General features: G+C 47.2%; 1 protein-coding gene across 1 annotated transcript; it reads right to left on the bottom strand.

The window, feature by feature from the left end:
- Window positions 1–378: 378 nt before the first annotated feature.
- On the bottom strand, window positions 379–3,077 carry LOC138247002 (melanin-concentrating hormone receptor 1-like). The gene is made up of 2 exons (XM_069201751.1): window positions 2,987–3,077; window positions 379–1,412 (listed from the first exon to the last, which is right to left on the bottom strand). The coding sequence occupies exons 1-2, from the start codon at window positions 3,075–3,077 to the stop codon at window positions 379–381; spliced, it is 1,125 nt and encodes a 374-aa protein (XP_069057852.1).
- Window positions 3,078–11,075: the final 7,998 nt, after the last annotated feature.

Here is an 11,075-nt window from a genome sequence, read left to right as displayed (position 1 = left end):
TGCTGAGGGGGCCCCTGAAGCTCGAGCCCCCCACCCCCCACCGCACTGCAAGGGCTGTGGGGGCCTTTGTTACACCACTGAACTCTGCCCAGTCCTAGTAGCGTTCCATGGGCGCAAGCCTAACATGGAGACAGACAGTGGTTCTCCAACTCTACTGGTTGCTCAAAGAAACCAACTTGCCTATCTCTGGTGCCAACCACACCTGGAGTTTGAGTGATAGCCCTTACAGGAGAAGGCACCAGCATTCCCTTCTGCTGGAGATTTGTAGTTCAGCCACCACCATTGAGAGTCTGCTGCTTTTTTTCCCATGAGCACTTTGTCAACTTTCACAGAGGTCCCAGTATCACAAAGACTCGGGGAACTCCACAAATTCCCACCCTAGTGCACAGCCACGGTCACTGGCAATGTAGCAGGGGAAAGGTCCTCAGAGAACTGGCTCTGCTGGGTGGAGTCTGAGTTCATCTTCAGTGAGACGCTAGCTTCCGTGGCACTGTTGTTGACCCGAAATTGCTCCTTAGCAGGTCGGATGGCCACCAAGAATTGGCGCTTGAAGGTCTCGCTCAACGCGATATAGAGGAAGGGGTTGATGCAGCTGTTGGCATAGCCAAGGCTGATGGCCACATTGTAGGCATAGAAGAAGGCCACTGAGGGTTCGTCCACAGCCAGGTGCACCAGTTGCAGGATGTAGTAGGGGGCCCAACAAAGGAAAAAAGCTGAGCAGATGGCCACCGCCATGCGAGTCACCTTTCGGGTCCGCACCCGGAGGCTTCGCTGGGGCAGCGGAGCCACTGTGGTGGCCATGTGCTGCAGTATCTTGAGGTACACAACACAGATGATGACCAGAGGCAGAGCAAAGGCCAACAGGAATTGATACAGGGTGAACCAGTAAATGTCGGTCTCAGGGTTTGGTAGCAGCAGTGCACAGCGGACAGTGCCATCAGCCAGGGGCATCAGCCCCGAGTACAGCCAGACGGGAATGACGGTAAGAAAAGAGAGCAGCCAGACCAGACAGATGATACTGGCGGCGATACAGGGGGTGCGCACATGCGTGGACTTCAGTGGGTGGACTGTGGCCAGGTAGCGGTCCAGCGTCATCACTGTCAAGATGTTAGTGCTGGTGATCTGGCTGTTGGAGTCCATGGCAGTGATGAGTGTGCAGAGGGTGCCTCCGAAGTGCCAGGCACCGTTGCCTAGCAGCTGATGGATGAGGAAAGGCATTCCTAGAAGGAAAAGCAAGTCCACGATGGATAGGTTGAAGATAAAAATGTCAGGCACGGTGTGCTTGCTGCGCAGTTTCCGCTTCTTCACGATGGTGTAAAGCACAACACAGTTACCCACTATGCCGAGGAAGCAGATGATGCCAAACAAGCTTGGCATTATGACATTGGTGTAGGAGATGTGTCTGTCCACGCCTAGAAAGAGAGGGCAAGACAGAAAGGTACAAGAGTCACTGATTATGGTACAATGTAGAGAGATACAACATACACAACTAACATACAGAAGAGGCCACACCCACTGCTAATAGCACAAGAGATACTGTCACTGTAGTGACACAGCTGATCTACAAGAGAAATCTACTGCTGATGTCACAAGAGAGAGTGTCGATGCAAATGGCACAAGAAGAATAGTCACGAGTAATAACAAACTAGGCACAGCTGATGTACAACAGAATCTCTGCTCACGGTGGAACTGAGAGTCATCTTTAAAGTCACAAGAGTCACTGCCCGTGGCACCGGATACATTGCTAGCGTACAAGAGAGAGTGCAGTCACTCTTGCCACTCAAGTGAGAGTAGAGTCTCTGCTCATTGCACAAGAGGCACTGATAAAGGCCGAGTAAAGAGTCACTGCTAATGGCTCACAGTGCCACAGCTAGTGGTACAAGCAGAAGTTGCTGCTAGTGGCATAAGAGTCACTGCGAATGGCAAAGGAGAGCTAACTAATGTAAGGATCAAGTAGAGTCGCTGCTCAAGGAACAATAAACAAGGAACCACAGAGATTAACTACTAATGGCATGAAAGAGAGATGAATGGGGGAAAAACGATGGACTGGAATGCTGCCACGAGCGACCATTAGTGGCTGAGATTAATTTATGCATTCTGTAATCAGTTTGTTGTTTGTTTTAACGCTTTAAGGGCCATATGTAGCAAAGGTTTTTACCCGTTCTGTGTCTATGGGAAAAAGTGTTCATACATATGGCCCTAAGTGTGGTGTGTATACCCAGATGCGGGTCCCATGCTCACTATGCCGTAGAACTCAAGCTATACCTCACTGCCAGTCTGAGGTTGCTGGATTTCCCCTCTGGAGGGGACCTGGCCTGGCAGTTTGGACTTGACTGTGCTAATTGGAGAGGATCAAGAATGATTTGCATATAGCCGATGTGAAAAAATGTTTGACTGGTATGAGACTAGGAGTGATTGCCAGTGCCTAGGATTAATTCAAGAATTTTATCCATCACATTGTTGTTTGTTGTGCAAGAAAGAGTAGGGTCAATGTTGGTGGCACAAATAAGAGAACAGTCACTGTTCATGGGACAAGAGAAACCGCTAATGACAAAAGAGCCACTCCTAATGATGCTAGGGCGAGTCACTGTGTGACGAGAGTTACTTCTAATGGTACAATAGAGAGCTACTGTTCATCTCACAAGAGTTACTTCTAATAGTACTATAGAGAGTCACTATTAATGACACAAGAATAACTCCTAATGGTTCTAGGGAGAGTCACTGTTAATGTCACAAGAGTTACTTTTAATAGTACAAGAGAGACTCACTGTTAATGCCACAAGAGTTACTTCTGATAATCCAAGGGAGGCTCATGTTAATGGCACAAGTTACTTCTAATGTTACAGGAGAGATAGTCACTGTGTTAGAAATGGGGTCTCTAGTTGGTAGTCACTTTACACCCTGTCCAAGTAGGGACCCTCACTGTAGGCAGGGTAAGGGAGTCACACTCCTCCGAAAGGAATTGCATGAACCCTAGATACAGTACCTTTGAAAATTATGCACTGATTCGGGGAGGTGAGGCGTTGCTGGAGCCAGTGCGGCGTCAGTTCCTTACTGCTACCGGGGAGGTGAGGCATTGGTTACTTACTGTGAGCCAGGGGAGGTGTCGGTTCATTACGGTTGCATGGGAGGTGATGCAGTGTTGGTGGTGAGATGCCGGTTCCTTATGATCCTTCGGGGTCGATGAATCCAGCAGGTCAAGATGCGATGGGGCAAACCCTCTGGGTCATGCTCACATCACGGGGCCACATGTGCTGCAGCGGAGTGGGGTGTCACAGATGTCGGTGTCACGGCACCCGGGACTCACGATGTCATGGGACTTCAGAGGTGCGGCATCGGGCCTGCAGGGTCAGTCATGGTCGTAGCGCTCCAGCAGGGACCACGGCTTACGTGCAGGCGGAGTCGGGCAGCAGTGCCTGTTCTGGAGTCGTCTGGAGTCAAGGTGCCTGCTTCTTTTTGTTTTAGGTCAGCTTTCACTCCCAAGAGCCCAGGAACTTGAATGGGCACCACCTGGCGAGTCAGGGTCCTCAGCATGAGAACCCAGAGGCTGGTAGGGGAAGTCTTTGCTGTCCCTGAAACTTCGTAACAGGAGGCAAGCTCAGTCCAAACCCTTGGAGAAACATCACCAGCAGGAAACACAGCAAAGTCCGGTCTTTATCCTCCGCAAAGCAGAAGCAATAACTACAGGCCAACCCAGCAAAGCACACACAGCAAAGGAATAATACTCCTCCTCACAGCTCTTCAGCTCTTTTCCTTGGCAGAGGTTCCTCTTGATCCAGAAGTGTTCTAAAGTTGTGGGGTCAGCAGTCCAATACTCACACTCATTTCTGCCTTTGAAGTAGGCAAACTTCACAGGAAAGTCTTTGTACTGCGCAAGACCCTGCCTCTCCCTAACCTGGCCCCAGACACACTCCAGGGGGTTGGAGACTGTATTGTGTGAGGACAGGCACAGCCCTATTCAGGTGCAAGTGTCAGCTCCTCCCCCCATTCTAACCAAGGAAAAGCCATCAGGATATGCAGGACACACCTCTGCCCCCTTTGTGTTACTGTCTAGAGTGAATTTACAAACAGCCCAGCTGTCAGTCTGACCAAGATGTGTATTCAGCAGCCAGGCCGGGGCACAGAATGAATAAGCAAGAAAATGCCCACTTTCTAGAAGTGGCATTTTTAAACTATGAGTTTAGAGATCCCAAACGCCACATCTTTATCTGCTCCTAGTGGAAAGTTACACTTAAAAGGTATTTAAAGGCAATCCCCATGTTAACATATGGGAGAGATAGGCATTGCAATAGTGAAAACTGAATTTGGAAGTATTTCACTATCAGGACATGTAAAACACACCTGTCCTACCTTTTAAATACACTGCACCTTGCCCATGACGCTACTTAGGGCCTACAATAGGGGTGCCTTACATGTACTAAAATGGAAGGTTTGGACTTGGCAAGTGGGTGCACTTGCCAGGTCAACATGGCAGTTTAAAACTGCACACAGACACTGCAGTGGCAGGTCTGAGTCATGTTTACAGGGCTACTTGTGTGGGTGGCACAATCAGTGCTGCGGGTCCACTAGTAGCATTTGATTTACAGGACCTGGACACACATGGTGCACTATACTAGGGACTTACTAGTAAATAAAATATGCCAATCATGGATAACCAATCATTATCACAATTTACATAGGAAGCACTTGCACTTTAGCACTGGTCATCGGTGGTAAACTGCCTAGAGTGCCAAAACCAGCAAAAACTAAATTCTGCACACAGTCAAAAATACAGGAGGCAGAGGCAAAAAGGCTGGGGAAACCACACCATGGATGCCAAGTCTAACACACTGCTAATGTCACAAGAGTCACTTCTAATAATACAAGGGAGAGTCACTAATAATATCACAAGGGTTAATTCTAATGGTACAAGAGAGAGTCACTGTTAATCTCACAAGAGTAACTAAGTCAGTGTTAATGGTATAAGAATCACTCCTAGTGATGTTTGGGAGAGTCACTGTTAATGTCACAAGAGTTACTTCTAATGGTACAAGAGAGATTCACTATTAATATCACAAGAGTTACTTCTAATGATACAAGGTAGAGTCATGTAATGCCACAAGAGTTACTTCTAATGGTGCAAGAGAAAGAGTCACAGTTAATGTCACAAGAGTCACTTCTAATAATATAAGGGAGAGTCACTACTAATGTCACAAGAGTTACTTCTAATGGTACAAGAGAGATTCACTATTAATATCACAAGAGTTACTTCTAATGATACAAGGTAGAGTCATGAAATGCCACAAGAGTTACTTCTAATGGTACAAGAGAAAGTCACAGTTAATGTCACACGAGTCACTTCTAATAATATAAGGGAGAGTCACTACTAATGTCACAAGAGTTACTTCTAATGGTGTAAGAGAGAGTCACTGTTAACATCACAAGAGTTACTTCTAATGATACAAGGTAGAGTCACTGTTAATGTCACAAGAGTTACTTCTAATGGTACAAGAGAGATTCACTATTAATATCACAAGAGTTACTTCTAATGATACAAGGTAGAGTCATGTAATGCCACAAGAGTTACTTCTAATGGTACAAGAGAAAGTCACAGTTAATGTCACACAAGTCTCTTCTAATAATATAAGGGAGAGTCACCATTAATGTCACGAGAGTTACTTCTAATGGTGCAAGAGAAAGAGTCACAGTTAATGTCACAAGAGTCACTTCTAATAATATAAGGGAGAGTCACTACTAATGTCACAAGAGTTACTTCTAATGGTACAAGAAAGATTCACTATTAATATCACAAGAGTTACTTCTAATGGTACAAGAGAAAGTCACAGTTAATGTCACAAGAGTCACTTCTAATAATACAGTATAAGGGAGAGTCACTACTAATGTCACAAGAGTTACTTCTAATGGTACAAGAGAGAGTCACCGTTAACATCACAAGAGTTACTTCTAATGATACAAGGTAGTCATGGTTAATGACACAAGAGCCACTTCTAATAATACAAGGGAAAGTCACTGTTGATGTCACAAGAGCTATGTCTAATGGTGCAAGAGAGAGTCGCTGTTAATGTCACAAGAGTCACTTCTAATAATATAACGGAGAGTCACTATTAATGTCACAAGAGTTACTTCTAATGGTACAAGAGAGAATCACCGTTAACATCACAAGAGTTACTTCTAATGATACAAGGTAGCCACGGTTAATGACACAAGAGCCACTTCTAATAATACAAGGTAAAGTCAGTGTTGATGTCACAAGAGCTATGTCTAATGGTGCAAGAGAGATTCACTGTTAATATCTCAGGAGTTACTTATAATGACACAAGGTAGAGTCACTGTTAATGTCACACGAGTTACTATTAATGATACAACAGAGAGTCACTGTTAATGTCACAAGAGTCACTTCTAATAATATTACAGAGAGTCACTATTAATGTCACAAGAGTTACTTCTAATGGTGCAAGAGACAGTCACCATTAACATCACAAGAGTTACCATTCATGGTACAACAAGAGTCACTTCTAATGATGCCAGAGAAGGTCACTGTCAATGCTAATGGCACAGGTCACTGTGATTCTCTTAGTACCAGTCGCTGCCCACAGCACAAGAAAAGGTCACTGCTGCACTAAAGCCACTGACGATGGCACAAGAGAGAGTCACTAACGGGGGAACTAGAGAGAGTCATTCGTAATGACACGAGATTTAGGCATAGCTGATGGCACAGTAGAGTTAATGACGATGGTACAAGAGAGAGGTGATGCTCGTAGCACACAAGAATCTCTCATAATGGCACAATATAGAGTAAGTGATGGCAGCGCGTGAGTGTCAGTGATGATGTCACGAGAGTAACTATGCAAACGTCTGAGCTTGTGCGTAGGTGTGGACACTTGTTCACGCTCCCCTCTTCAATTTGGCTGATTGTATATATATTTATATACCGCTTACGACCTCTGACGTGGCGTCGAAATACAAGCACATTCCCTCCACCCTCCTGGAAAGTGTCACCACGTGCTGCCATCTGTGAGGCAGGAAGGTTTTGATCAATTCTCGGGCCAAGTAAATAATGACTGAGCCCCGAGGCCCGGGGTGACGGAAGAGTTTTCTTCCCCCCTCTGTCTGACAAGCAGGGCTAGAAGAGACAAGGTCAATTCACTAGAGAACTGACAGAAGAAATTAACAGGGGCCGACATGATGAATAAGTGATGTACGCGCATGTGGGGGCGGGTGATGTGCACGGCCCCGCCTGGGCTTTGGTCTTTGAGGCGCCCATTCGTTTGTAGCATTTCTCACCTTGTGCACATCCAGGGGCATATTTATACTCCGTTTGCGCCAAATTTGCGTCGTTTTTTTCGACGCAAATTCGGCGCAAAACTAACGCCATAATTATACTTTGGCGTTAGACGCGTCTAGCGCCAAACTATGAGTAAAGAGCGTCATTTTTTTGTGTGAACGCCTTCCTTGCGTTAATGATATGCAAGGTAGGCGTTCCCGTCCAAAAAACTGACTGCGACGCAAATGCGTCGTATTTATACTCCCGGGCAAAAATCACGCCCGGGAGTGGGCGTGCCAAAAAACCCTGCATTTGCGCCGGATTTTAGCGCCTGGGTCAGGGCAGGCGTTAAGGGACCTGTGGGCTCAAAATGAGCCCACAGCTGCCCTCTCATGCCCCCAGGGACCCCCCCGCCACCCTTGCCCACCCCAGGAGGACACCCAAGGATGGAGGGACCCATCCCAGGGACATTCAGGTAAGTATTTTTATTTTATTTTTTTGTGGCATAGGGGGGCCTGATTTGTGCCCCCCTACATGCCTCAATGCCCAATGACCATGCCCAGGGGATATAAGTCCCCTGGGCATGGCCATTGGGCAAGGGGGCATGACTCTTGTCTTTACTAAGACAGGAGTCATGTAAATGGCGTCTGGGCGTCGTTAAAAATGGCGCAAATCGGGTGGAGGCGATTTTTTTGCGTCAACCTGACTTGCACCATTTTTAAGACGCCCTAACGCCATTTTTCCCTACGCCGGCGCTGCCTGGTGTACGTGGTTTTTTTCCACGCACACCAGGCAGCGCCGGTCTGCTTGCGCCGGCTAACGCCATTCAATAAATACGGCGCCCGCATTACGCTTCAGAATGGCGTTAGCCGGCGCAAAAAGTTTTGACGCTAAACTGCGTTAGCGCAGTTTAGCGTAAAAAAGTATAAATACGGGCCCCAGTGTTTCACAAGCAAGGCGCTGCGCGGTTTCTATAAGCATCAGAGGAGGCGCGACGCGCTGCGTTGTGCCTATTAACATTAGAAGTGGGCGAGCCAAAAATTGAACTGGGAGAGATGAAGGGTCTGGCGTGGCTCTAAGAGGCCTACACTACCGATGCATGCACACATTTGTTGTGTAAATCGTAGAACAAAATTTCAAACTATATAATTAAGCCTGTCTCTTCGAAATTAAAAAGGAAATTGTTTAATATGCGGTGGCATTTCACGTTAGCCGGTCAGTTGCATTGAGAGGCATTGATAGTTTTTAAACATGAATTCATACATATTCAAGCCCCGTCCCCGCCCTAAAGACAATGCCATCTCTGAAATAAAAGGCAAGTCTATTGCCATGTGTCCCCTTTATGTGACCTAGATTCTTATTATAGCAGGAGCAACGTTATGAAACACAAGAGAGGTTTTTTATTAGGGGCACATCCTGAAATGTTATGTGATATAAAAAACGGAGGCGCAGAGAAATAAAAAAAGTCGCATGGGATCACAATCAAGCAGTGAAGCGGGACTGATCCCAGGCTTTGAAAATGTATATGTGAGACACTAGTTGGATATCTCGCTCTCTTGTTTTCCATCAAAGGTGAAGTGTCTTTCATTCTTGGCGGATGAGGTTAGAGCGTGAGTGGCAGGCAGAAGCCTCAGGGAAACTTGCTTGTTTTAGGCCCCAGTCTCCAAGAGGACTTTAAGGTGAGTCAGAGCAAAGCATTTGGCTCCAACCTTTCAGTAGCTCGCCCACCTTTAATACGCGTGTATACTCAGCGGTTAGGGATTCGCCTGCACAGTGCTGTTGTGTTTAATATAAATCTTAAAAGGGGCAGCTATCTCGCCCTCACTTTTCATCGGTTGGTGTGCTTGCCGCTTGGTTTTCCTCTGTTTGTCCTCTGTTGGCTGTAACATACTATTTCCTGTTATTCCTCTCTGTGTTTCTCTTATCAGTCTCCCATGGCCCAAGTACTGTTTTTGTAGGTTTTATGGGACTTTTATATGCTTTTGTCTACACAGCGGTTGCCCTGTGCTTATTTTTCAACTGCTGGCATTTCTGTTAGGAGGCTAAAATGTTTTCATTCGCTGTCCAGTCCCATCAGGTGTCTTTCACTTGTTTCTCTTCTTTTTGATTCACTCCACGCTGTAACTTTCATTTTTCTTCCACGAGGCTTGGAACGCATCATTTTCCAAGCCTCGCTTTCAGCCATGAGCCCTGCCCCTGGTTTTGAATGTGGTGGCGCTATTACAGAGACATCCATCATTCTTTCATTTCTCCCTGTAACTTTTTAAATATTTTGCCTTCACAGCGCTTGTTTTACAATGCTTGTTTCTAACAGTTTGTTTTGACTACTCGGCAAACAAAACCACATGAAGAAATTCTCTGTGACACCAAAATAGAGCACATCGTTGTGTCAGAGAACATTTGCTGTGGCTAGGGTTATGCTTTCCTCTCAGTCTCCTTGGATCATGTGATTGTAATTTAACAGGTATGTGTCACCTTCCAAAGGTTTCCCCTAATGGACGAGCAGATCGAGGACCTGGTGAGATCGTGTGTGTGGTGTCAGGTCACGGGCAAGCCCAGCAAGCCAGCTCCGGTCGAGATGTAGCCCTCCCCAGAAGGACCATGGATGTCTGCTAGCCTTGACTTCAGGAGTTTACCGGATGGCCGCCACACCATGGTTCTCATCGACGACTTCTCAAAATGCCCTGAGGTGGAAATCATCCCGGCCCTCATGGCGGATGTAGTAATATCGGGTCTGGAAAAAACCATGGCCACTCATGGTTTGAATTCCGAAATAAAGACTGACAATGGGCCACCTTTCCAAAGCCGAGAGCTAGCGGAGTACCTGAGAATCACTGGCACTCATCATCGACGGATCAAGCCCCGGTGGCCTCAGGCCAACGGTGAGGTTGAGAGGTTCATGCGCACGCTGAACAAAGTAATTCGCATTGCCGTGGCGGGCCACCCGGCAGTTGACTACGCGTTTTTTTCATTTTTGCATAATTATCGCCAGACGCCTCACTCCACTACGAACCGGGCACCTAGTCACATTGCATTCGGGAGGGCATCTGTGGACACCATTCCTCATCATCCCTCGTGGAACCCTCCCGCCCTGTGTCAGGACCAAGTTCTAGAGAAGCGGCTTGCAGCCAACCACCGTGCCAGCATGAGCCGGCATGCCACTCCTTCTGACCTCGCCATCGGGGACCAGGTGTTGCTGAAGCGTGCCCTTCCCGGGACTAAGTTCCGAACACTTTTTGACACTGCACCTTGGACGATCACTCGCCGGAATAGGTCTGCTGTTGTCGCTAGGCGTGGGGCGAGACTATTACCCGAAACTTATCGTTTTTTTAAAAGGTTCTACCCACCAGGCGGAAGTCGCAACGGAATGTTTCGTAGCAATGAGGATGATGACTCATCCTCCTCACCGATCGAGGGTGATGGCCCTAACTTGCCATCCGCGAATCTAGAAGAAACGCAATCCCCGGGGACAGCAGAAATAACAAGCACATCATCAGGTTTGAGTTCCACCCTGAGCCGATCCGGGGTCACCAAATACAATCTGCGCAACAACCCTTGCCCTTCCACTCATTTGCGTGATCACCTATGTGACGTTTGAAGCTGTATGGTTTCTGTGTGTGTGTTGTTTGTTGTTTATACATTTTTGGAGGAATGTTGTGTCGCTGGTCGGTGACGTAACCGACCATCTGACACCTGGTGAGCAATGGGGGAGTACCCAGGCTCGTCCAGCCTCGGTGGTTCCCGGATGTCGGAAAATAAAAGTTACCTCCGTTTTGTGTATTGTTGGTTTCCCCCGAGGCTTCCGGCCCGG

This window comes from Pleurodeles waltl, chromosome 7 (assembly GCF_031143425.1).
Source record: "Pleurodeles waltl isolate 20211129_DDA chromosome 7, aPleWal1.hap1.20221129, whole genome shotgun sequence".
NCBI lineage: Eukaryota > Metazoa > Chordata > Amphibia > Caudata > Salamandridae > Pleurodeles > Pleurodeles waltl.
This window is presented reverse-complemented; position numbering and strand designations above follow the sequence as displayed.